At 55.0% G+C, this 26,821-nt stretch overlaps 1 protein-coding gene across 1 annotated transcript; it reads right to left on the reverse strand.

The window, feature by feature from the left end:
• Window positions 1–14,756: 14,756 nt before the first annotated feature.
• Window positions 14,757–24,722, reverse strand: LY86 (lymphocyte antigen 86). The gene is made up of 5 exons (XM_049765064.1): window positions 24,600–24,722; window positions 18,815–18,901; window positions 17,715–17,843; window positions 16,469–16,521; window positions 14,757–14,842 (listed from the first exon to the last, which is right to left on the reverse strand). Exons 1-5 carry the CDS (start codon window positions 24,712–24,714, stop codon window positions 14,759–14,761), a joined length of 468 nt encoding a protein of 155 aa, XP_049621021.1. The 5' UTR covers window positions 24,715–24,722; the 3' UTR covers window positions 14,757–14,758.
• Between the last annotated feature and the right edge of the window lie 2,099 nt (window positions 24,723–26,821).

Below are 26,821 nucleotides of genomic sequence, written 5' to 3' on the forward strand. Positions count from 1 at the left end.
AAATGAAAACAAACCAGAAACAGTTCCTTTATGAAAACATTTATTTCTGCCTTAATTTGCAGGTACCAAAAAATAAATAAAGAGGAACCGCAGTGAAATGTCAGGGACTGGCGGCTCTGGGGAAGCGAGCAAATGTGTGTGAAGGGCTTCTTCTATTCATTGGGGTCTTTCTGCAGAGACCTCCCCTTCTGTCCACTGCCTAGAGCTCTGTGCCTTGTGTATCCCTGTCCAAAAGATGCACCTGTGTTCTCTCCGTGTCATGCACCCGTGTTCTCTATGTGTCAGAAGAGTCTCTATCGTCATCCATGAGAAAAAGAAAATGTAATGATAAGCAATATTACCAAAAGAAACACTGCACATGACTGGAGCTGGGATGAATTTCCAGATTTTTGCACAGACTAGGATGTGTTGGGGTGAGTGTGGGGTGTGTGTGTGTGTGTGTGTGTGTGTGTGTGTGTGTGTGTGTGTGTGTGAGGGGCAGCATCCTCTGCACAGATTCAGAGTCATAGAAGGGTCTGGAAGGAGTCGCTGGCCTGGGGGCTGTCAGGCAGGTTGTTCCTAGTCTCCCTGAGTCTGGTCTTTGCTCTTAGTTCAGCTCACACACAGTGAGAAAGTGGGTGAAGGGGACTGGTAGGGGAGCCAGGGCAGGGCTGGGGACTGAGTGGCAGGGTGGGAGGCATCTGAGAGAGTGGGCAGGGCTAGAAGCAGCGTCTGGGAAGGCTGGAGGCAGAGGCTGCTGGAGGATACAGATAAGGGGGTAGGGTGGGGCTGGGCACTATGGGGCATGATGGATGTGATGGGGGTCCTGGAGATGAGCCCCAGAGAAGCAGAGTATCAGGGACTCCCCTTCCTGTTTTCACCCAGGTCTGTCTGTTCTCACCCAGGACTCTCTACCTTCCTGTTCTCACCCGGGTCTGTCTCTCCATCCTGCCTCTGTGGTTACAGGCTGCAGTCACCCCCTTGCCTTGGGTGGCCCCTGTCTTGCGTCATGTGCACCTTGACACTTCTTTTATTTTTTGAGTCACACTCGGCGGCGCTCAGGGGTTACTTCTGACTCTGCGCTCAGAAATTGGCCTAGGAAAAATGAAAATCAAAAAAGAAAAATGAAAAAAAAAATCAAAACTACAATAAGGTACCATTTCACACTACAGATACTGGCACACATCATGAAGAACAAGAACAATCAGTGCTGGAGGGGATGCGGAGAGAGAGGAACTCTTATTCACTACTGGTGGGAATGCAGTCTAGTCCAACTTTATGGAAAATCATATAGAGATTTCTCAAAAACTGGAAATTGAGCTCCCATATGATCCAGGAATTTACCTAGGAACACAAAAATGCAAATCAAAAGTCCCCTCCTCACACCTATATTCATTGCAGCGCTATTTGCAATAGCCAGACTCTGGAAACAACCAAGATGCCCTTCAACAGATGAATGGCTAATGAAACTGTGGTACATATACATGGAATAGTATGCAGCCATCAGGGGAGATGAAGTCATTACATTTTCCTATATGTGGATGTACATGAAATCTATTATGCTGAGTAAAATTAGTCAGAGGGAGAGAGAGACACACATACAGAATTGTCTCACTCATCTATGGGTTTTAAGAAAAATGATAGGCATTACTGTAATAAGGTCCAGAGACAATAGAGTTAAGGGCTGGAAGGGCCGGAAGGACCAGCTCACAATTTGAAGCTCACCACGGAGTGGTGAATGCTGTTGAGAAATAACTACACTAGCAACTAACATGACAATGTTAAAGAGTGAGAGAAGTAGAATGCTTGTCGAATACAGGCAGGGGTGGGGGAGGTTGGGGGCACTGGTGGTGGGAATGTTGCACTGGTGAAGGAGGGTATTCTGTTTATGACTGAACCCCAACTACAAACACGCTTGTAATTATGCTGCTTGAATAAAGATTTATTAAAAAAAATAGAAATCACCCTTGGCAGGTAGGGGGACCATATGGGATGCCGGGAATCGAACCATTATCAGTCCTGGGTTGGCCGTGTGCAAGGCAAACGCCCTACCGCTGTGCTATCTCTCCGGCCCCTCACCCTGACACTTCTGCCTTTTTGCGATTCCGGGTTGAGACCCTCCCTGGTCCCTGGCCCACCCGAACCTTCCTTTTCCATGTCCATGTTACCAATTCCGTTGCAGTCACATGACCCTTCCCCGCTCCTTGGGCCTTGGGATGTCCTGACTGTGGCTGCTGGAGCCTCTGGGCTTTCTCTGGTCCTAGGAGGGCCAGTTGCTGCTGCCCCTGGGACTCTCTGTGGAATGTGGGGACTCAAAAGAAACAGACTTGTAGGCGGATGAGCCGGCCAGGGCCTTGGCTGCCCAATGTAGTGGGCAGGTGCTCCTGCCACTCAGCTGCTGGAGACGGGGCTGCGGCCAGCTCTGGGCGTCCTGTACGACCTGCCTGGGCCTCTGCTCAAGACTTCCCCACTGGAACAGCTCCGGCCACGTGGCCTCACGCCCAGCTGCTGTCCCTCATCCTTAGAGGCATCTCTGCCAGTTTCTACAGTGATGCCTCAGTCCTGTCTGCTCCCTGGACAGGTTCCCCGTTTCTTTCACTGACACCATGCTGCCCAGCAGATTCCTTTTCTGACCCTTTCTTCTTCTTCTTCTTCTTCTTTTTTTTTTGGGGGGGGGCACACCCGTTTGACGCTCAGGGGTTACTCCTGGCTATGAGCTCAGAAATCGCCCCTGGCTTGGGGAGACCATATGGGACGCCGGGGGATCGAACCTCGGTCCGTCCTACGCTAGCGCTTGTAAGGCAGACACCTTACCTCTAGCGCCACCTTCCCGGCCCCGACCCTTTCTTCTTTAGCTCCAAACATTTTTTCTTTCCTGCCTTGCTCACACCCACCCACCCCTCCACTCCCACTTCACCCCCCACACAGTCTTTTTCTCCTTCAGAGCCTGTCTATGTCCTGCTCCTCTGTGGATGGTAGAGGCCCAAGGGTGCTGGGATGGGATGTTATGGGAGACAGAAGGTGGTGGGACCCCCATTTTAGAGGACACCCCTTGGTCTGGTCCTCAGCGTTAGGCATGGAAGGAGCTGGCTGGTCACTCAGCCGGGCTTGGACAGTGACAGGAAGGGCTGAATCATCGCAGAGCTGCTGGGAGGTGGTGGGTGACGCAGATGCTGGGAGTGTGATGGGAGGTAGAAGCGGGGAGCTCCAGTCTCTTGAGGTCTGGGCAGTGTGGGTCAGCTCTTACCTCATTCCTCATGGTCATGCTCGGAGCACATTGGGCCCATTTCTTTTCTTTTCTTTTCTTTTTTTTCTTTTTATTCTTTTTTTTTTTTCTTTTTTGGTTTTTTGGGCCACACCTGGTGATGCTCAGGGGTTCCTCTGGCTCTGTGCTCAGAAATCGCTCCTGGGCCGGAGAGATAGCATGGAGGTAAGGTATTTGCCTTGCATGCAGAAGGACAGTGTTTCGAATCCCAGCATCCCATATGGTCCCCTGAGCCTTCCAGGAGCGATTTCTGAACATAGAGCCAGGATTAATCACTAAGTGCTGCCGGGTGTGACCCAAAAAGAAAAAAAAAAAATAGAAAAAGAAAAAGAAAAGAAAAGAAAATTGCTCCTGGCTTGGGGGACCATATGGGATGCTGGGAACCGAACCAGGGTGGGTCAGCTCCATGCAAGGCAAATGCCCTAATGCTGTACTATCTCTCCAGCCCCTACATGGGCCCATTTTCTATTTAAAAAAAATTTTTTTTTTTGGTTTTTGGGTCACACCTGGCAGCGCTCAGGGGTTACTCCTGGCTCTAGGCTCAGAAATCACTTCAGGCAGGCTCAGGGGACCATATGGGATGCCAGGATTCAAACCGATGACCTTCTGCATAAAAGGCAAATGCCTTACCTCCATGCTATCTCTCCGGCCCCACATGGGCCCATTTCTAAGAGTTTCCTGGGTTGGGCTGGGCAGAGGCTTGGAGACGGGCGATACCCACGACTCGGTAGGTGCAGCTGATTTTGAACACACTGAAGGTCCCTATGTGGCCTTCATGCACTTGGGTTGCCCGATTTACACGCACAGCAGCCACAGCTTCCACCGGCCGGCCCCGGGTTGGCCAGGCCCTTTTCTGGCCTCTGGCCTTCCAGTAGTTCTGAGAACTGCCCAGGCAGAGTTTCCCTGAGCACCTGAGGAGATGGTTCTGCTCTGCCTCAACCCCCAGGTGCTGTGTGTGGGGCAGAGATGCTGGACTCTCTGTCCTCCCTGGGGTACTGGGCGTGGAGCGGACATGGCACTCAGTGGACACTTGGGTGCTGGGCCTGGAGCAGAGGTGAGGGACTCAGTGTCCAGTCTTGGGTGCTGGCCATAGAGCAGACATGGGGCTCCATGTCCACCACCCCACACCCCTTGTTGGTGGCTGGGTGAGCAGGAGCTGGCACCTCCTCCGGGGCACATCCCCCTTCCAGGCCCTTCTATTCCTGAGCCTGAGCTGGTGGCTATATTTAGCCTGTCCCAGCCCCAGCCCGAGCTCCTGGTCCTCGTCCCTTGCGGCCGTGGATTGGCTGAGGAGGGAGGAGGGAGATGGCGCCTGCCTGATGGGGTGTGGCCCTCCACAGCGCCTCATCCTGGGGGGGTCTGGGTCTGAAACAAGAGGAGGGGATGGTCTCAGCCCACCTGGAGAGGGGGAGATGGATCCTGGGAGCTCAGTCTCCAGGGAGGAGAGGAGGGGTTCAGGCCCCCCCCCAAGTGGAATGTCAGGGTCCTCGGACCCCTGTGCCCCTTGAGACTGGCACGGAAGAAACCTGGAGTTCACAGGAGGCTCCCAGCCCGGCCTCATCAGCCCTGGGGCTGCCCATGGTGGCTGGGATGGGGGTGTGAAGGACTGAAAGGGGGGGTGGGGATGCCTGTGTCCCAGCCAAGATGCTCGCAGAACCGGTCTGGCTGGGCATCCTGGGTGCCAAGCTCCTGCTTCCTCCTTCCTGCTGGGACTCTCCCTGGGCTGCTCCTCCTCCTTCTCCCTTCCTCCTCCTCCTTCTTCTCCTCCACCACCTTCTCCTTCTCCCTCCTCCTCCTCCTCCTCCTCTTCCTCCTCTTCCTTCTCCTCTGATTCCTAGCATCCTTGGTCCTCCCTGTCCTCTGGCCAGGGGTGCAGGAAACACTAAGGCCCACATAGGGGGCCCTGGGCTCTCTCTGGGCTTGCTCTGGGCTGGGTCCCGTTGATCCCACTTGCCTGCCAACCCAGTGTGCCCAGGGAGGGGGTGCCCACAGGCTGTTTTGCTGAGTCCCATCTTCTCTGCGGGACAGGATGGGCACTGGCGGAGCCCCGCTGCCCCCTAGTGGCCACTCTGCAGCCCTGCAATCTCCAAGGCATGCCCAGGTCGGGGAGGCTGGTGGCCGGGGTGCAGGAGGAAGACCCTGCCACAGGCCATGGCGGGGTGGGGTGGGGGGGTCTTGGCAGGGTGCTTCCTCCCTTCCATCCCCGCAGTCCACTATGTCACCCACACAAACCCCAGGGGACCCCGAAAGCATGGGGGGGGGGAAGGGAAAAGGGAGGCAGGTGTGGCTTCAGTGGGTTAATATTTGGCAAATTCCTGTTCGCAGGAATCCCAGACTCAAGGGCAGAGTCCGAAGGCCTGGGAGGGGAGCGGGAGGAGCCCAGCGGGGAAAGTAGCATCCCCAGACCAAGAGGGGAGGGCTGGTCCCCATGGACCCTCGTCGGCTTTCGCAGAGGGGCCCGGCCTGTGTCCCCCACTTCCTGGGTGGTCTGGGAGCCATGCTGAGAGCTGTGATGAATCCCACCAGGTGTAAAACCAGGGGGTGATGGGGCCCTGAGGTGCAGGTCTCCTTCCCTGTGTCCAGGCTGACAGGGCAGGAGAGCCCTGAGAGGGGGTAGGCAAACAGGCAAGAGAGCGAGTGATGCTCCGAACAGTGGGGCGTTGGGGGGCTGAGAGTGCAGAGCGGGTGCCAGGCTCAGACTGAGAGAGTGGTGCACGCGTGTGCACAGGTATGCGGTATCGCCTTGCCTTGCGCTGCTCACCATGACATCTACTCACAGTTACATATACTCACATTCACACACTCACACACTCATACATCATTCTGGGCCAGCTCATTTAGTGCCAGCTGCAGGATCCCTGGCCGTGGTCATGGCCGGACCCCCCTGGGGCCCACCGGCTCGACTTGTGCCCCCCCCCCCACCCGGCTGCCCACGGTCACCCGAACAGTGTCATGGACACACCTGTCGTGCTGTTTTCCAGACCAGTCCCAGGGCTGCTCTGCCCCTCGGCTCACTGGAGCATGAACAGGCCTGGCTGAGGGCCGGGCCTGCTGGTGAACAGAGATGGGAAGGCTGGGGCTCCATCCAGCCCAGCCATGCACTGGATCCCTGGCCTACAGCCAGTGACAGGAGCAACTGGATTGCTTGTTCCTCCACGAATGCTGGGCGGCTGGGGGGGAATCCCCAAACCTCCTTCAGCGGGGCTTGGCTTGGTGGGAGAGAAGCCCTACGAAGACCCACAGTCATGACCACACCTCCCAGCCTGCCAGGCTACCACTCCAGATGGGCCCTGAGGGCTTGGGGTGCACTGGTCACCCACAGCCTGAGCTTTTTGTCCTCCATGTGACCTGGTCCTGGGGCAGTGGTATCACATGAGAGCCCAGAAGGTCAAGACCAGGAGTGGGAGATGCGTTTGGTTGGTATGGAGCACACAGTTCTGGGGCATACAAACCCTTTGGGGCCTCCGGGTGATCCCCTGTCCTTCCAGCACTCACATCCCTGGATAGAACCACTGGGTGAGGAACCAGGATCCTTAGAGAGGAGCTTCTGGGGAGTGGGTGGCATGCCAGGACCACACAACTTTTGGGGTCAGGCTTATGCAAATGGGGTGAGGTGCTGGCCCATAAGGCTCACGTCAACAGAACTCATACAGGGGGACTTTAGTGTGCCCTCAGAGAAAGGTGGGAGCTGGATTTTAACTGTCACAGTGAATTAGAATGACTTTGAACAGGGGCCTCCATGGAAATTCTCTTCCCATCCTCAGAACTCTCAAGAAGCGGGCCCTCGCATGTCAGAACCCAGGACTGGGAATTCTAGGGGGTATCATCAGAGCTCTTCTGTCCAGGGACTATCTGCTTAGTTTTGGGGTGCTGGACAGGGCTCTGTCAGACAGTCACAGCAGACCCTGCCCAGTCGCCGCTTATTCCCCTGCCAGGCTCTGTTCCTAGACACTGTCCCTGCTACTGGCCGTGGGTAATCCAGAGCTGGCTGAGCTCATGGTCCAGTGCAGGCTCTGACGGACTGGACATCCCCTATTCAATCCTAGAGTGCCCATCTGGAATCTGTTCGGAGTCTCTGCTAAGAGGTGTCTACTGGGCCGGGCACACAGGATGTGGGATGAATCCTCCGAAATTAGCTGCTGCTGGCCCGCTTCCGCCAGTGCAGAAAAGAGGCTGGTGCTGGGCCGGAGCGAGAGCACAGCAGGGAGGGTGTTTGCCTTGCATGTGGCCAACCCCGGTTCAATACCCAGCATCCCATAGGGTTCCCAGAGCCTGCCAGGAGTGATTCCTGAGCACAGACCCAGGAGTAACCCCCGAGCACTGCTGGTGTGGCTCAAATACAAAAACAAAATAACAAACTGAAAATGGGTCTGTCCTGAACTCAAGTCTGGAGTCCTAGGGTCACCCATTGCCTCTCTGAGCTCCTGAAACCCTGTGGTGTCCTTGGTGACCTCCCAGAGCACAGGGCTGGGGGCCCAGATCCGGGACTTTATTCAGGGCCCCCAAGTACAATTTCTGGGGACAAAAAATGGGCTTTGTGAACCCAGTGCTCAGCGTTGTGAGGAGTAGGGCACGCCGGACACAGGGAGCTGGTCTGAATCCTAATTCCCAGGGATATGGGGGAGATGGGGTGGAACTTCTGGAGGGGCTTATGGGAGGGTGAGAAATGAAGAAGAAGCCCCCACAGTGCCCGGGCATGGCACGTACAGACAGGGACTCTGGTGGGGCCCCACTGCCGAGGCCTCTTTGGGCCACACTCATCTCCCCAGTACCTCTCTGTGTTCCCTGGGGCACTGACATAGGAGCACAGAGTGATCCTGGTCCCTAAAAGTTCCCCTTGGGGTTCCTGCCACACCTGCTTCCCTGCTTAAGGCCCTAGAAGCTGGAGAACATGGTCAGCCCCAGAGACAAGTGCTGCTAGGATCGAGGCTCTTGCAGCCCCGAATGTTCCTTCCTCGTCCCCCTCAATGTGGTTGCTCCAGGCCAGAATGGGGGACTCTGCCTGGCCCCCCTTCTGCCCTGTGGGGCTCAGGGCCGGACAGCTGTCCATGCACAGCGGGGAAGCAGAGAGGAGCTGCCACAGCTGTCTCCATCCATCCCAGGCACATCCCTCTGGTCATTCTGGGCAGCACTTCTGCCACCAGGGCTCTGGGGACAAGGTGGGACTAGGTGAGGTGAGGGGAGGGGACTAGGAGGGCCAGGAAGAGGCAGAGAAGGCCCAGGTTTTCCCTACGACCACCTTGCAAGCCCCGGGGTGCTGTCGAACTCAGCTATGGGTGCAAACATGGCCCCTCAGCCATACGACAAACATGCCATGATCCAGAATTCTCGGGTGTCATCCAGGCTCCCTGTGTGGCCTCATCCCTTCCTGTCCCAGCAGGAGGAAGACACCAGGATTCCGGGACCCCTATCAGCACAATGGCCTTCTGTGCCCTGAGTGGGTCCTTGCCCTCACTTGTCCACTGCCCAGACACTTCTGCATCCATGGTGCATGAAAACCGCCATGTGGGCAGGGAGATACGGCAGGGTCAGTGCCCACACAGACAGTCCTGACTGGACCTCCTGGCCGGACTTGGGGAACAGCAGCTGATGGCGCTTTCAAGAGGGGCTGGGGATGCCCAACACTCACAACAGTGACCCCAGGCCTACATACAAGTGGGCTCAGGCCTCACTGGCCCCATCTGCCAGGGCATTGCCTTCCTGGTCCTCTGCCTTCCTCCCCTCCTCCTCTCATCTGTTTCGGTCCCACACTGAAACAGGAAGCGGCTCCTGCCTTCGTGTGCCCTGGGGTCAGGCTGGGAGGCCCACGTGTCACTGCCCAGTGGACTCCTGAGGCCCAGCCAGGTCTTGGCCAGTAGAACATGCTGTGCTCAGGGCAGCTGCTCCGTGCCAGGCCTGCTACACAACCCTGTTTCTGCCTCCTTCACTGAGCGCTTTGCTCCCACCATGGACAGGCTGCACTGAGATGAGTTTCCTTTGGGTCTCCAGGTGCTGACACGTCACCCCACGAAGGCACGAGGCCTGCCCTCACTTCAGCCCCACGCCCAGCCTCCACAGTGGCCTGTCTGTTTTCTGCCTGACGGGTTTATCTGCCCCCGGTGTTTCCTGGAAAGGAATCCGGTGACGTTTGCAGCCAGTTTCTGTTTCCAGTGCCCCTGTCCCCATGGTGTCCCAATTGCAGGATATGTGCAGAGGATGGTCCAGCTGAGGCCCAGACTGCAGGGCCAGGATTCCACTTGTTGTCCCCAGCTCTGCTCACCCACCACCCCAGTTCTGCACCCTAGGAAGACAGACCTGCCTATCTGTGCCTGTTCACAGGTCCCGGGATTGGAGGTTGAGTCCAAAGGAGGGTTCTCTCGTTCCCTTCCTGCCTCTCGTTTTCGAGGCACCTCAGTCTGGGGTGCGTGTTTCTTCTCTCCTCAGCCATCACGAAGGTGACCCAGAGTCACCTACCAGTAGGACCAATGGGTGGTGGGGCTGGGCTGCCCTGAAGGCTGGAATTGTAGATGCTGGCTGTTCTAGTTCTAGTTCTGACTCTAGTTGTGTTGGGCATCTGTCCTGACTTGGGGTCTCTACCTTCCTCGTCTTCATGTCTGGCCCTGGGGGCTCAGGTTGTCCGGGGACAGCTCTGCGCCTGTCCTGAGTGCCCATGGCATTGCCTGGGTCTGTTCTGCAGGGAGGTGCTGGAACTGCTGAGGGGTTCAGGGCTCGGAAAGACCATGGGAGTCAGGCAGAAACTGATCCAGAAGGTGCGCTCAGAGTCCACACCCATGAACCCCACAGTCCTGCACCCACCCCCTCATCCCAAAGCCCTGCACCCCAGAACTCTCTGCTGCCCTGTGCTCACTGACTGTTTTGCCCCTGGGCTTCGGAGTGAACCTGCGCTCACAAACATCTTTGGGCCAGGCGCCCATCTCACTTCTCCCTGGGGCATCTCTGCAGACTCCGTCTCCTGGCGGGGATATGGTGCGGGTCCTGTGGGTGGGGTTGGAGCAGCCTGTTCTTCAACACGAGGAATGTGGGATCCTTGTATAGTGCCTGTGGATTGTGCTTATTAAAGAATTTTAAATTTTAGGGGACACACCTGGCGGTGGTTAGGGCTGACTCTAAGGTAGGGGTCACTCCTGGCAAGGCTTGGAGACCCTTATGTGGTGCTGGAGGTCAAACCCGGTCGTCCAGTGTCCTGCCCTGTGCTGCTCCTATCCTGGGACTATGGGCAGGTAGGGCCCCTGATGTCCCTACCCTGAAGTGAGGGCCTGACAAGGGAAGGAGCCAGAATCTCCCTGACATCTCTCAGCTGTGCTGGAGAAACAGTCAGCAGGGAAGCCAGCCTGGAGATCAGGGACACCCGAGCCTGCTGGGCCCCGGGGTGCCGTCCCACATGGGCGGGGCTGTGGCAGGCACCTGGGCTTGCTTGAGTCAGGCCCAGACAGGGGCACCCCACCCAGCTATTCAGCTCCGGGCTGCGCCCTCCCTGCAGCCTTGAACCCTCTCCTGAGGGGCTGATGAGTATGTGGGTGTGGGTGTGCACATGTGTGGGTGTGAGCAAGCATGCATGTGGATGTAAATGAAGCCTGCGAGGCCAGATCCCAAGATGTAGAAGTCACTGGTGAGGTCAGAGTCGCTGGATGTAGAAGTCACTGGCGAGGTCAGATCTCAGGCGAGTAGAGGATTCACAAAGAGGCATCCACCAGCCACTTTGGGAGAGTAATTCCCCTTTAATTGTCGGTGGGAAAGGGATATTTAATTGGGGGAGAATAAGGTGTGGACGGTGTCAGCCAATAGGGTGGGATGTGGTGAGAGGGGAAGACAACAGGGTGTGTGCCTCTGTGTTGAGGGAAGCAGGGTGTGTGCTCTGGGTGTTAAAACAGAGTGTGTGCTTAAGGTGGTTGACTCCATGTGGGTTCGTATGCATGTTCATGCCTGTGTGTGGATATATGCACACACAAAAGTGCATATGCGCATGTGGGTGGGCGTGTGCTTGCATGGGTGTGTCCACGCATGCATGTGGGTATGTACATGCATGTACGTAGGTGTGTGCGCGCATGTGTGCGTTCCCATGCTCTGTTTGTGCTGTTGATGGGTGAGGGGCTGCTTATGTGTGAAAACACTGACGCACGGGCTTTGGCCTGGCCACTCTGGGCACAAACACTTTATCTGCAGGACAAGCTTAGCGGGTCTGGGCCTCCGTGTCTGTGGAGGAAACGGCTCTGCGGTCGTCTGTAGCCGACTCAGGAACCGCGAGACCTCTCTGGCCTCTCCCGCTGGTCATGCTTCCCCCTGCTGGCAGATCTTGGGCTCGGCAGGGCTGAGCTTCAGGGAAGATGCCCTGCTAAAAGGGCAAAAGTGTGTCCTTTGATTTGGAGGACAGGGGAGAGCGTTCAGGGGTGGGTCATCTCTGCAGGGCCTGGGCCACTGGGCACAGACCGGGCCTAGCCCTTCTGCAGTCCCTCAAAACCCAGGCCACTCCCCAAGCGAATCTGGACATTTCAGGATGTGACTGAGAGTGAGAAGGCATAAGGAAGTCAGTTTGGGGTATACTGGACTCTGGGCCAGTCCTGATTGAATTTATTCAGTGGTGAGCAGGAAGTCAGGAGGGAGATCATGCAGAGCTGGGCAGAGATGCAGAGGCAGGCAAAGAACAGAAATAGCAGAGACAGCAGAGATAGCAGAGACAAGCAGAGACAGCAGAGATGGGCACAGAGCAGAGATGGGCAGAGACAGCAGAGATAAGCAGAGATATAGAGACAAAAGAGACAACAGAGATGAGCCAGGATGCAGAGATAGCAGAGACAGCAGAGGGAGTGTCAGCGGCACTTCTGTTCAGGTGGAACTGGCCTTTATGTGGAGGGTGCCTGAGTGAGGGCAGGACCCTGGGGTCCTCAGGACTTCCCCTCCCTCCACCCTTGCTGTCAAGGAGCTGTGGCGACTGCCCTTGACACATTGACCCTAGCAGGGACCACCCAGGACTCAACCTTACTGCAGCCCCACAGGGGTTGGAGGAGGAGGGCAAGGCTGGGGAGCCCAGTGGATGGCAGTGTGCTAGAGTGCCATGTGAAGGGTGGGCAGTCAGTTCTGCCAGAGGGACCCAGAAGACCAGGCTGTGTGTGGGGCTGCTTCAGCAGCTTCAAGAGCATGGGGGAACATCCTAGAAGGTCTCCCCTAAGGAGCTGTGTGGGGCCTGTGGACAGAGAGCAGACCTGGCATGTGGGAATGGCAGTCTGGTCTCCGTCCATAGCTAAACATCCCTAGGGTGTGCAGGGAGACAGGGCCAACTCCCTGAAGGCTCCGAGGAGCTGGTCCATGTGGGAGCACCCACACCCCAGAGCAGCTTCCTCCAGGCTGCAGGAAGGGACATGATCTGGAGAGGACCTAGGCAGAGTGGCCAAAAGAGGCCGAGGTGTGGGGAGAGCAGAGCAGGGCCCTGGATGTGGGCCCGAGGTATGGGAAGAGGTTGGGCTTCTTTGGTGGACTCCATCCTGGGAAAGATCATCAAACCCGCTCCCCCGTCCCTCCCACAGAGCACTGCTCCCCTGCCTCTCCCCCAGAGGAGTGCTCCCCCTCTCCCTCAGATCAGTGCTCTTCCTGCCTGCCCCAGCTCAGGACTCTACAAGGACCTGCCACGGGAACTCAGGGACTAAGCCACACTGTCATGTTTCTGCGGCTGGTCCTGGACCCTGCATGGCTGGAGACGGGGTGGGGGGAGCATAGCCCAGAGGACTGGGGTGCAAGGCTGGAGCAAAGCTGGCACTGGCTCTCAGGCGGGGCTAGCGGCCTCCTGGCTCTGGCCCTCTTTCGGGTGCTGGATCACACCCCTACTCGCCTGGCCCAGCCCCGCTTCCTTCCTTCCTCTCAGGGATAGTCTCGAGCGAGGAGGCCTCTGTGCGGCTCAGATAAGGGGCTTTTCCTGCCACTGCTCCCGAGAACAAAGCACTGGACACACGGGTGGTGGCAAGGCCTAGGACATGCTTTTATGAGAGCACCGAGGTTTGGGGTCCGTGTGCTCAGTGGTGGGTAATGCAGAGGCCCCCAGGGTTCAACCCCCTGGAAATGCGCTCTTTCTGCGCCCACGATGGTCAGCTCCCAGGAACAACATTCTCTCTAAAGGACAGTTGGAAAACAGCATCACAGCAAATGAACCTTTGCATCATGTAACTGCCATCCTGGGGTAACCTCTGCTGCTCATCTCTAGAGCGGGGTATTTTCTAGCTGGGAAACATGTGGCCTGGGCCAGGATCCAACTTGAACCAGGTCTGACAGCTTGTGCTCACTAGACCACCACCTTTCTGTCCCCTTCCAAATTTTTTTTGGTTTGGGGGTCACTCCTGTGTGCCTTCCCTCCCAGCCCTGCTGGAAGCTTAGGGATCCTTCGATCCACTTGGGTTTTTTTGTTTTTGTTTTTGTTTTTTTGGGGGGGAGTCATACCCACCAGCGCTCAGGATCTACTCCTGGCTCTATGCTCAGAAATACCTCCTGGCAGGGTCAGGGGACCATTTGGGATGCCGGGATTCGAACCACCATCTTTCTGCATGCAAGGCAAATGTTCTATCGCTGTGCTATCTCTCTGGCCCCCTGATCCACTTTTTTTTTTGTTTTTAATTTGGGGTCACACTCGGCAACACTCAAGGGTTACTCCTGGCTCTATGCTCAAAAATCGTTCCTGGCAGGCTCAGGGGACCATATGGGATACCAGGATTCGAACCACCACCCTTCTGCATGCAAGGCAAACACCTTAGCTTCATGCTATCATTCTGCCCCCCCCATCCACTTCTAACTCAGGAGGCGCTCTCACACGTCTGTGGTGGGGACCCTGAGATCATGGGACTATTCTCAGCTGAGGGTCCATGGCACTGCTGCCAAGTTTGGTTGTGACTCACCTGGCAATGACAGATGAGGACTCAGGCCCTCAACTTTCTAGCCACATGGCTCATGACTTGGGCAAACTTAAATTGAGAAGCTGACTGGTCTAATGGGGCCCCGTACTGTACCCCAGTGTCCACCCAGGGATGGAAGTGTATTCTGAGTCACATGTTCAGGTTAGGCCAATCAGCAGAGGCTGGTGTGACTGGCCAGAGGGATGCTGGGAGCCAAGCTACGGGTTCTGACGGTAACTGGGTGTGGGCACGTGTGACAGGAGGGAGGTCTGGTGACAGTGACGGGGTGAGCCAGCAGAGCAGAGGGAACAGTGCCTGTGTGTGTACTCGTGAGTCCATGCACCTGGTGGCCTGTGTAGGGCTGAGCTGAGGGACCCTCGGAATCAGGCTCAGGGATAGCACAGCGGAAAACACAGGACATAGATTCAGCGGTAAGCATTAGGGGCCCTTAGGGGCCTTTATTCTGCGAGCAGGGCAGAGCAGGGGACTGAGGGAGGGTCACACCCTGCACACTGCTCCTCTGGCTGCCTCTGTGGGAGCTCATTTGCAGGGTGGGGGACTAGGCTCTCGGCTTCTGTGATTCCAGCAGGCAAAGCATGGCTAGCTCAGCTCTGGCACGGGCCCTGAAAGGAGGGACCACTTAGGTGGCAATGACAGTGGCGTTGGCACAGGCAACGGGGGCTTGGTTCTCGTTGTACATTTGCAGCAGCACTTGGTAATCACCCTGCAAGGACACAGGGAAAGGTCATCTCCATGACAAGTCCATCCTTCTTGAGACCAGGGGCCAGTAAGGGGGTCAGATCTTTCTAGAGGGCCGGGAGTCCACATGCCAGGGATGTTGGCTTGGAGATCTCAAGCAGAAGCCTTGTAGGCTCTCAGGAGCACGTTGTGCTATGAAGGTGTGTGGGGGGGATCAAGAAGAAAGTAGAGGGGGTGGGGTGAAGAGAGCCTCAGAGGCAGGAGGGACACATGGGATTAGCATGGCTAGAATATGACCTGTGAACGGGGCTTGAGAAGGACAGCTGGGACTGCCACTGCCATCTACTTATATGGTGGCACCATCTGACATGCTGCGGATGCGGCAGGTCCTGGTAGGACAGAGCCTGGGGCAGGAATCGGGTCTGCCAAGGAGACCCATGTGGGTGCCAGACAGGGTCCCAGGGATGCCTGGATGCTACCAAGTGACAGCAAGAGACAGACTTGTCTGTGGAGCTAGAGGAGAGGCTAAGGGACTTAGTTCAAGGGCAGGGAGGAGGTTGGCTCAGGGACACCCTCAAAGAGCTCCTATCAGGCAGCCCCGTTTCTGAGAGGATCCTCCATCCATCCCACCCTCCAGAGCCACTGTGGGCACCCAGCAGTGGGGCAGGAGCCAGCCACTGGGAAGGAGACAAGTCTGGGGTGGAAGGCAGGGTGAGCAGGATGAGAGCCCGGTGTGTGTGTGTGTGTGTGTGTGTGTGTGTGTGTGTGTGTGTGTGTGTGTGTGTGGAAGCTTAGCTGGTTCTGGAGCTAGGAGTGCTTCTGTTCCAGCATTGCAGGGAGGAGAGAGCCCCTGGACAGAAGGTGTGCAATAATGGTTTGTTTGTTTGTTTGTTTGTTTTGGGCCACACCTGGTGATGCTCAGAGGTTACTTGTGGCTATGCGCTCTGAAATCACTCCTGGCTTGGGGACCATGTAGGACTCCAGGGGACAGAACCACGGTCCGTCCTAGGTTAGCCGCATGCAAGGCAAACATCCTACCACTCTGCCACCACTCTGGCCCCTGCATATGGCAGTTTGAGGAGACAAGCTGGAAGCAGATATCTTAGTCTAAGAGCAGGCAGGCTTGCCAATTCAGGCACTTTCTCTAGAGCCTGCCAGGCTGTGCCCTGGTAGGGTCGGGGGTAAAGGTGGTGAGACCCCCAGGAGTGCCTCTCCCAAGGCTTGTGTGTAAGTATCATGAGCAGGTGCACTTCCAGGTTTAGTACCAGCTGCACCAAAGCACCGTAAACTAGAGAATTCACACAAGTAGAGACTCACTCCAACTAGTCCTGACTCGTGTCTAATGTCGTCGTACTCATCTTCTTCTTCTTCTTCATCATCATCATCATCATCATCACGTTTTACACCCTCACACCAGCACCATCTCCTTTAACTGTGTGTGCTCAAACACACAAAGTTACTAAGATAGAAGTGCCTGGAGCCAAGCAGAAGGTTCTCTAGAGCCGAGATGCAATGACCAAGGGTGGCAGCCCCGGGAGGAAGGCAGACCAGCCCCGTCCCCCACTCACATGCACACGCTCATGCCCGAGCATACAAATGCAAGCACACACATATGATCACACACATATATGCAACACAGCCCTGCACTCACCTGGGGAATCTGGAACCCCGAGATGGAGATAGGCCCGGCATAGTAGATCTGCTCTGTGGAGAGAAAATGGAGGGCCGTGTCAGCACCACCTGAGGCTGGTCCCGCCTGTCCTCCATCCCTTCCCACGGTCCTCCTGTCTGTCCTATCATGTTCCCACCTGTCACATCACCCTTCTGCCTCTCCTATTGACCTCCCACCTGTCCCACTGTCCTGCCCTTGCTCCCATTAGTCCTACTATCCTCCCTCTTCTCCTGCCTATGCTTCTACCATCTTCCCTCCTGCCCCGCCGTCCTCTTGCCTGTGCTCCCACCTGACCCACCATCCACCTGCCTGTCCCATCTGTCCTGTTCTCCAGCTGGGTCAGGATTGAAAGGGGAATGTCGGAGTGGGCGGGGCTGGGAAGGAGGGACAAGGCCAGAAGTGAGCCCATGGTGGCAGCAGGGACTGGAAGTGGGTCCCATTATGGCCGGCCAGGCGGTGGCAAACTGGCTGGTGGCAAGGGTGGAACTCAGGGCTGGCAGGGCCTGGTCCCTTGTCAGTTTGGGGAATTCCACCTAGTGTAGCGATGCCTAGTGCAAAGCAGAGGTGGCCGTGTGGCACAGGAGGAGACTGTCCAGGCTTTGGGCATCACTGAGGACCAGGCCCCATGCAGGCCAGACTCATTTACACTGACATGCAGCTGTGCACAGGCTCAGGGTGGCCAGAGGGACAGTAGGGTGACTCTGCCCAGTCCCGTGTCTTCAGGTGCAGCCATGGGCCAGCATGTGTCTGTGACCTTCACTGTTTGTACCCCCCCCAGCAGTGTGTGTGTGAAGGCTCATGGGCACCAAGCATTTCTGGTTCATCCTCAAGCTCCCTTTATATATTTATTGGGTGCTGGGTGCTGAGGGAGGAAGGAGACAAGCGAGGTGGGAAAGGGAAGGAAGGAAAGAGAAGGAAGGAAAGGGGTGGAAAGGAAGGGAGGAAAGAGAAGAAAGAAAGGGAGGAGGAAGGAGAGAAGGGAGGAAATGAAACAAGGAAGTAGGTAAGGGCTGAAAGAAGGAAGAGACGGAGGGAGGAAGAAAGGAGCAAAGGAAGAGAGGAGGGAAGGAGGACAGGGAGAAAATGGAGGGAGTGTGGAGGGTTGGAAGGAGGGAAGCAGGGAGGGAGAGAGAGGGCAGGGCAGGGACACAGCTGCTGGTATATGTGGACATATATGCAGCCTGGCATGTGACCGGCCGTGCAGCCTGGTGGCTAGCCCACTTACCCCCCTTCCTTCTCCCACAGAAGGAGAACTTGGGCTGGTCATCTTCACAGACGGGGTAGGAGAAATTGAACACGGACGTCCCTTTGGTGAAGAGTGCCAGGTCCAGAAACAGCTCCTTGATGTCCTGTCCTACAGCCAAGGAAGGGGGTGGGCTCAGGCGCTCCCCAGAGCACCCAAGTTCAGCCCGCTGCTCTGCTGCTGCAACTGGCGCCAAGAAGGGTTTGCCCTTTGCCGTCACAGAGGCCTCCCCAATAGGACTCCTGGGCTGAACAGGGACCTGCACAGGCTGATTGGGGAGGCCAGTTAGCCTTGAACCTCTTATGTGGATACTGCAGCCTCCTGGTGTGTGCCTCCTGGAGTCCTATGGGGTGCTATCTTGCCTGACCACCCTGGGGCAGTGAAGCCTTCCAGTTCCCTTCCGCCTTCCCTCCTACCTCTCCTTTCTCTCCCCAAAGCTGCTGCTCAGTGAACCTGCACACTCCCAGCTGCAGGAGACTTAAGATGCTGGGAACTCTGGCCCTGGGAGTAGTCCCTGCGTTTCTCCAAACAAGCTGTGCACAGTGATAAGCTCCTTATGCTCAGTGGTTGGGCCACACGGAGAAGGGAGACACTCCAGCCGCTAGGGCAGTGCCCTGACAGAAAACAGGCCCCGGGTGGGAGCTTGCTCCTGATTAGTTGCAGGGACAGAGCAGATAGGTGGACGCCTTTGCCCTTGTCCCAGCTTCAGAACTAATGGGAGCTATTTGGGAAGCAAGACACTGCAGACAACAAGCAGATGACAAGCCCTGTGCTGGTTGCAGACTTGTTTTCTGCTGAGAAAATAAATGACAGGACGGCTCTGCCCTGGGAATGCCTCGCCACTTAGGCTCCAAGTATTTGCTTTGCTTTCTGCTGGATGTACTGATTCCAGGGCCTCACACCACCCACAGGCACGCCTGGAATCTTCTTGACTGAAAGCGGCAGCTGGAAGTGAGGGCTGCACTCGCTTCCTGGATATGACCCAAAGGAGGAAAGGAAAGAGGGACAGAGCTGACTGCAGGGGAAGGGCTGTGGGCTCCTGTGTGGAGCAGGACCCTTCTCTGTCAGCAGCTTTTACTCACTCAGAATGAGTCCGAATCGAATTTTGAGATTAGATGGTAGTTCTTTGGAGCAATGGTCCACAGAAAAGCCAAAATCTTGTAACGGGTCTGCCAAGGAGGAGAAAGGCGGTCAGGTTTGCCAGCTCTGCCTGCCTGGTGCATTTGCATGGATGGAAAACTGGACAGAATTGGCATGCTGCCTTTGCCTGGATGCCCTTGCCTGTGCTTCCTCTGAGTGGGCAGTGCCCTCCAGAGGAGATGTGGAGAATCACTCTGGAAAAGTCTGAAATCTGGAAACCACGGAAGTTTACAGGAAATGGAGAAGGCACAAAGGTCACTCACACAGACACAGACAGAAACGGGATTAACCTGACCAAGCATGTTAGCCACTGGCTGGGGTGATGTGCTAAGTCGCTAAGTCAACTCTGAACTGGGTGGTTTTCAGATCAGAGGGTTTTATTTCTCCTTTTCACATCTGGCAGGTTGTCATGTTTTTTTTTTTTGCCTTATCTCCTTCCTGGTCAGGCCCTTCAGTGTGTATGGAGAGGAAGCTGTGATGGGACACACTCTTGTCTCATTTGTTGTGTTCAAGGATTGCTGCCAGTGTCTATTAAATGTGAGGTTTAATGTTCTACCTATATTTTGGGTCTTTTTCTTCAAAGACAAGAAGAGCAGAAGTCTGAGATTCAGTCTGACAGCCCTGGGGTGGTTGAAAGCAGAGAGAGATAGAGAAATAGTACAGCAGGAAGGGTGCTTGCCTTGTATGCGGTTGGCATCCCATAGAATCTCCCAAGCCCCATGCAATGTTACCTGCTGTATTAGCTATCTGGCTCAACCCTTGAGGGTTTTGATTTTCAGGGCTTACTCCTGACTTTGCCCTCAGGAATCATTCTTGATGGTGATATTGGGACCATCTGGGGGTGCTTGAATCAAACCCAGGTCGAATATGTGCAAGGAAAGTGGCCTACCCGAAGTACTGTCATTGCTCCTGCTCCTCTCTCTTCAGGGGTTGTTTGTTTGTTTGCTTATTGGTTTTTGGGCCACACCCAGTGGCGCTCAGGGGCTATTCCTGACTCTGCACTCAGAAATTGCTCCTGGCACACTCAAGGGACCATATGGGATTCCAGAATTCGAACTACGATCTGTTCTTGATTGGCTTGGCTGCTTGCAAGGCAAACACCCTAGTACTGTGCAATCTCTCCAGCCCTGTTTTCTTATAAATTTTTCAAGTTGAGTTTCAGTTTTACAATGGTCCAACACCCATCCCTTCACCAGTGTATACTTTCTACCACCAATGTCCTCAGTTTCACTCCTGCCTACCCCCCAGCCTGCCAATGTGGCAGACACTTCTCTCTCTCTCTCTCTCTCTCTCTCTCTCTCTCTCTTTCTCTCTGTTTCAGTCTCCCCCCACCCCATTTTTGTCTTTAGGCACAGGGTTTGCGATACAGTTACTGAAGGGGTATGGTGCATATCCTCTATCTCCTTTTAACACCCAGTTCTCATCCAGAGGGATCATTTCCACGGCGGTTTTTCATCATGGATATTGACTCAAACAAAACTCAGAATCAAACATCTCTCTCATTACCTTTCTTTCCTTACTTAGGAACTATCACTTTGTTATTGAAGCTACACAGTCACTTCCTGACATCCAGTTCACCGGTTGGCCTTTGCAAGTGTCCTGTTGAGAAGCTTCATTGCGGATGTGTGGATTGTGAATTGTGTTCACAGGAAGCTTCAACACACAGATCTTCAGGATGGGCTCACCTTGGGAAGAAGACAAGGACCCCCGATCCTTGGTGCGCCCCCAGGCCCTCCTCCTCCCTGCCCTCTGCAGCTCCATGCATCATTATCCAGGGCAGTCCTATTCGCTCCCACTGAGCCCTCCTCCAAATTCCTGCCCTCTCCAGCAGAACGTGCTGGAATGTGCACTGTAGCTTCGGAGGAGACAAGCCAGCTGCCCTCTTGTTCTCCATGGCCCCTTGCTCATGGTCCTGCTGGGGCTCTTTGGAGCTTTGGCCTCTAGCCCATGGCCTGCATCGCCCCATTGGCCTCCAGCCTTGCAAGTAGCTGGACCTTTTCTCGTCTCAGCAGGGACGAGGTCAGGCCTGGAAAGGTTCTGCAGCCCAGAACCCTGGCGGAAAAGAGCCAAGCTGCTGTTTGCTGTGTGCAGCTGTTCAGGCCAGGACGGGTGACAGCTTCTGCTGGAATTGCCCACACCCTTCATTTGCTCCCCTGTAAGCGGCCGGTTCTTCGCATGCTATCCTGCCTAGCATTTCAGAACTTTTCGAACTTTCATGCTCTTTCTCAGGCTGCCTGTGAAAGTTCCGTCATGAGAGTCTTAGCCACGCACGGATGGTGCTTCTTCAAAACTCGTCTTTGGTTCTCCATTTGCATTGTTAAACCAGGTGGAGGTTTAGAAACCACCTGAAGGCATGGCTGCCACTGTCAGTTGAGCCAGGAGAACTTTTTAGTAACTTCTCTGCCTGATGTGGGTCGTTCTCTTTTCCCCTTCATTAGCTTGTGGTTTGAGTCTGACTTTGTTGTAAGAGTTCTTTATATGGATCCCATATGAGAATTAGTGCTTGTACCGAATATGAAGCTATGATTTCATTCGTTCCAGCAGATTCTGAGTGGTGCATTTCACCGGGATGTCTCCTAAACGTGTGGCCAAGATGGACGGAATGGCCTAGCTCTGCCTGAGTTCCCCAAGATGGGAACAGTGTGCAGAGAATAGGGTTACCAAGGTTGGGGCTCTCTTTCCTTCCCTGCTCTCTTACCCCTTTCAGAGGCTGCAGGAGGCACCTCAAGATGGGGCCTGGCACTGTGATTGCAAAGACTGACTTCCTGTTGGGGTGCCTGTCCACAGAGGTCCTTGTGGCCACCTCTGACCCAGAGGAGACAAGAACTTCCTCTCCATGGGCTCGTCAGAGTATACAAAGAGGAAGAAAGACAACGCCAGCCCCAAAGCCCCAAAGCTCTCCCCACCCCAGACCTGGAGGAGTGGAGCCTGGGCACTGTCTTGTCTGGGAGTGGTGGACCCCAGGATATTCTTATTGTCTAGTGCAGGGGTCCTCAAGCTTTTTAAACAGGGGGGCCAGTTCACTGTCCTTCAGACCATTGGAGGGTCTGACTCTAGTAAAAACAAAACTTATGAACGAATTCTTATGCACACTGCATATATCTTATTTTGCAATGAAGAAACAAAACAGATACAAATACAATATGTGGCCCGCGGGCCATAGTTTGAGGCCCACTGGTCTAGTGCTTTGTGCATGGACTAGAGAGCCAAGGCCCCTCCACCTCGTTTTCATTCTTTTTTTTTTTTTTTTTTTTTTTTTTTTTTTGGTTTTTGGGTCATACCCGGCAGTGCTCAGGGGTTATTCCTGGCTCTATGCTTAGAAATTGCTTCTGGCAGGCTCGGGGGACCATATGGGATGCCGGGATTCTTACCACCGTTCTTCTGCATGCAAGGCAAATGCACTACCTCCATGCTATCTCTCTGGCCCTCCACCTCTTTTTCTAAGGGGGTTGCACAGAAGCTGAGAACAAGCCAGAAATAAACACAGGCACTTGGAAGCACAGAGCAGAAGGGCTTGCACAGGCAGGTTTCGGGCAAGCATGGCCAATGAACATTAGGCCTGGGTGTGATTCTGGTATCACTTCCCTTCACCAGCACTGCCCTGGCTGCTCTGCTTTCAGGACACCCTGCACTGTTACCAGGTGTGCAGCTGTCTGTGCATCGTGGCCAGATGTGTGCCAGCATGACACTCATGCACACGCATGTGTGACACACACACACAGAGACTGACATGTAAGTCCTGGAACTGTTTGTGATCTGCCACCAAGGGCGATTCTGGTGGGCCCACCTGTGTCCCAGTGCCACAGCACCCTGGAACAGTGCAGGGAAAGGGAATCCGAGCTCCCTGATATGGGAATACAGTGCTCCTGAGAGAAGAGAAGGGATGAGTTGGAGGTGCTGCAGATAGAACCCAGGAGAGTTTCTGTAGGATATGAAAATACTTCCATAAAATTATTCTTGAAATTGTTGTCTATACAAATATTTCCTTAGGACTGTTCTGTGACTATTGCCCCACCTAGACCTTCCAGGTGGGGGCGCTGTTGAGTGGTCAATAAATAGCTTGATGGACAGGGAAAAGGGGGTCTTCTTGCGAGAGCTGGGAGCAGGCTGCAAAAGGACTCTCTCTCTCTCTCTCTCTCTCTCTCTCTCTCTCTCTCTCTCTCTCTCTCTCTCTCTCTCTCTCTCTCTCTCTCTCTCTCTCTTTGCCCAACCTTTTACACCCTAACCTTGTCTGTGTGGATTATTATTTGCTGCGGATAAATATTACCAAGATCTCCCCCCCAAAAGGGGACAAGGGGATGGGAAGTAATTTCTCATTCTGGGAACTATTTGTGGATTCACAAATAACCAACAAAGGATTTAACAGCACAGATTCACAGCAAGTTTCTGCCCAGGCCCAAGGGCATCTGTGCTGGAGTGAGGCCTGCAGCCTCTTCTTGAGTGATCAGATGGCCCCAAGTTCCATCCCTAACACCATGTGCCTCTAACCAACATCACTGAGAGCGATTCCTGAGCACAGAACTGGGAGTAGCCCTGGGCACTGCTCAACTCCCCCACCCCCCCCAAAAAAAACAGGAGCAAAGACAAGAGTGCACAGAGAAGGGTCTGTTTGGAGGCAGCTGGGCAGTCAAGGGGGAGAAGTCAGAAGATTCCCCTGAGCCCCACAGCCTTTGGGCAGGCAGGTGTCAGGGCCTTTGGGAACCCATCACCAGCCTTCATATCCTCCTGAGCTGAGTTCCTTGGGGACCACCCCAGTCCTCAGCTCCCCCCTCAGCTCTCCACAGGAGGGTGGGGGGCTGGCCCGGGTTGGGAGGGGTTGCCCAATACTCAGCTCAGACAAGTGCAGGCACCTGGTCAAGAGGCCACGTGGTAACCCCCAGCCTTGTCTCGGCAGAGCTGGTGTGGGAAGGAGATCTTCGCCTGCCAGTGCACAGGGGAACTGGGGGACGGGGATGCAACAACACCCCCCACCCATCCTCCTACTTCCTTCTTCCCCTTTCATCCTTCCTTTCCCACTTACTCCCCATCTCCTCCCCCAATCTCCCTCCCCTCCCCAGCCCACTTTGTTCTCTTCACCAACAGGAAGTGTGTTGACACCCCTGTGTGCAGCCTCCATGGCCCCAGGCCTCCTCCCCAGCAACGCATCACAGACTGTGTCGGCTTCTCACAGTACCAGCTGCATGAGGTCCTCTCAGGGTCCCCCAGCACCTCGCTAATAGCAATAACCCCTCTGGCTCCCCTCTCCCAGTGGGACTGACACTGACCCCCTGCCTGCTCCGCTGACCATGCACGGAGGGTCAGAGTCTCCCACGCTTGGGGCTCTTCCCAGGGCGCTTCAACCCACCCGGCCTCAGCATACATATGCTCCTGCACATGGGTCAGGGGTGACGGTGTCAGAGTGGAACCAGAGGGACAGGGTTCCTGTGAGGATGGACAGAAACCAGGATGTTATCGTGTGAGACGCAGAGGTGCAGGAAGTAGGTTCTCACTGGCTCTCCTGGGGCTCCTGTGTCCGTCCCACTGGGTGTGGCCAGAGGTCTGGACAAAGGCCTTTGAGGTGGGAGGAGTGCATTGCAGGGCTCTGCCTGCCTTAACCGGTGCCCATCCCTGCCACCATGGCCCATGTGAACTCGAGTTTCCCCGCATCCATCTGCTGGGCCTCAGTGGACACAGAGCCAAAGGTCCGCCCTCAGCCCAGCGCCCTGCCCGGCCTGCCACAGCACTCACCACAGCTCTGGTATAGCATCTGCAGGTTGGGGCCACTGCAGGCCTTGTGCACTGGCCAGCCCGCCCCATAGCCCAGGGCGCTCAGCAGGGCACACAGAAGGGTGCCCGTCCTCATGGCTGCCACAGGGCTGCGAGCTCACCGGCCTGCAGTTTCACTTCTCCTCTGCACCAGGCTGGCCACGCTCGGCTGATGCTGCTCCGGGTGACCTTAAGACCTCACAGCCCTTCCTCTGCATCCTCAGGGGCAAGTGAGGGAACTGGTCACTGAGCCCCCCAGAACTATCCTTCCCGGTGGGGGCTGGTGGCCATGGGAGGACCACGGTATGGGGATGCGGGAGAGACCCACAGAATGGGGTGGTCACAGGAGGACTAAGATGAGGACATGTGGTCACGCCCTCCTCCCAGGTCTCATCTCAGCGTTTTCTCTGAGAGGAAGGGCCTGGCCCCTTCCTCCCTTGCTATTTCCCAGGCCCCATCATTGGCCTAGCAGTGCAGGAAGCTAGTTCAGGACCAGAAGAGCTGAGAGTTAGTGAGGAGGGCAGAGGGGCAGGGGAGGAAGGAGACGGGGCTACTGCAGAGCCATCGAGGGAGGGCCCAGCGCAGCCCTCAGGGAGCAAAATGAAGCTATTCTCAGCCTCACAATGTTGGGGACACAGGAGCCTGAGGAGGGCTTGTTTTTGTTTTTTTGTTTTGGTTTTAGGGCCACACCCGGTGACGTTCAGGGGTTACACCTGGCTACATGCTCAGAAATTGCTCCTGGCTTAGGGGACTATATGGGATGCTGGGGGATTGAACCATGGTTCGTTCTAGGTTAGCGCTTGCAAGGCAGATGCCTTACTTCCAGGGCCACCACTCCGGCCCCAAACCTCTTCTTTTGATACATAAAAGTCCACTTGGGTCTTACTCGACCCTCCCGTGCCCGGTGGAATTTGTACTGAGAGAATAAAGATAGTTTCAGCTTGGCTTGGGTGCGTGGAGACACCACAAGGCAAGAAGCCAATCCAGCTCCATGAGTCTCTCTCAATTGGTGCGGCTTATTCTTTGCAGCTACCCTACATCAGACCCGTTCACTTGGGGTTGGAAATATGATGTGTAGGGTGATTTCACATGTCACCTTGAAGTCTCCTCCTGTGTTGGCATCACTATCCCTGCATGTTTCATCTGTGTCTTGCAGTAGCATGAGTGGATTGCCTAGAAAGGGTTGCGTGCATTTCACCAGGACACGCCTTTTTCTTTCTTTTCTTTCTTTCTTTCTTTCTTTCTTTCTTTCTTTCTTTCTTTCTTTCTTTCTTTCTTTCTTTCTTTCTTTCTTTCTTTCTTTCTTTCTTTCTTTCTTTCTTTCTTTCTTCTTTCTTTCTTTCTTTCTTTCTTTCTTTCTTTCTTTCTTTCTTTCTTTCTTTCTTTCTTTCTTTCTTTCTTTCTTTCTTTCTTTCTTTCTTTCTTTCTTTCTTTCTCTCTCTCTCTTTCTTTCTTCCTTCCTTCCTTCCTTCCTTCCTTCCTTCCTTCCTTCCTTCCTTCCTTCCTTCCTTCCTTCCTTCCTTCCTTCCTTCCTTCCCTCCTTCTCTCCCTCCCTCCCTCTCCTTCCTCCCTCCCTCCCTCCCTCCCTCCCTCTCTCTCTCTCTCTCTCTCTCTCTTTCTTTCTTTCTTTCTTTCTTTCTTTCTTTCTTTCTTTCTTTCTTTCTTTCTTTCTTTCTTTCTTTCTTTCTTTCTTTCTTTCTTTCTTTCTTTCCTTCTTTCTTTCCTTCTTTCTTTCTTGTTTTTGGGTCACACCCAGTGACGCTTAGGGATTCCTCCTGGCTCTGCACACAGAAATCGCTCCTAGCTCAAGGGACCGTATGAGATCCTGGGAATCGAACCCAGGACCATCCTGGGTCAGCCATGTGCAAGGCTAATGCCCTACCGCTGTGCTATTGCTCTGGCCCTAAGGACACATATTGTAGCTGCTGTGAGCTGTCACAGATGAGGGACAGTAAGAGGTGACAGGTGAACGTGTAGGCCAGCCGGCTGGGGTGTTTCCATGGTTTATAGGCAGGAGAAAACCTGTCGTCTGTCCTCAGCACCAAGTGAGTCTCCAGCACCGAGTGGGAGCACACAGGTGTGCCCACCCCCTCAGCACTCAGGGCTTGTAGTGCGTGCAGTGACCTGTGAATCAGCTAAAATCAGAAGGTGGACACACCCCTGCCAGCCCTTAGTGAGGCCAAGTCCCTTCCAGGGCTCAGGAG

Source organism: Suncus etruscus, chromosome 18, assembly GCF_024139225.1.
Source record: "Suncus etruscus isolate mSunEtr1 chromosome 18, mSunEtr1.pri.cur, whole genome shotgun sequence".
NCBI classification, from domain to species: domain Eukaryota; kingdom Metazoa; phylum Chordata; class Mammalia; order Eulipotyphla; family Soricidae; genus Suncus; species Suncus etruscus.

Excerpts from the sequence above, each read along its gene's own strand:
- LY86 (XM_049765064.1), bottom strand. The coding sequence starts at position 24,714 with ATGAGGACGGGCACCCTTCTGTGTGCCCTGCTGAGCGCCCTGGGCTAT. Across the intron at positions 18,902-24,599 it reads GATGCTATACCAGAGCTGTG|ACCCGTTACAAGATTTTGGC; the intron begins GTGAGTGCTGTG and ends CCTCCTTGGCAG. Across the intron at positions 14,843-16,468 it reads CGGGGTTCCAGATTCCCCAG|GGTGATTACCAAGTGCTGCT; the intron begins GTGAGTGCAGGG and ends GTGTCCTTGCAG.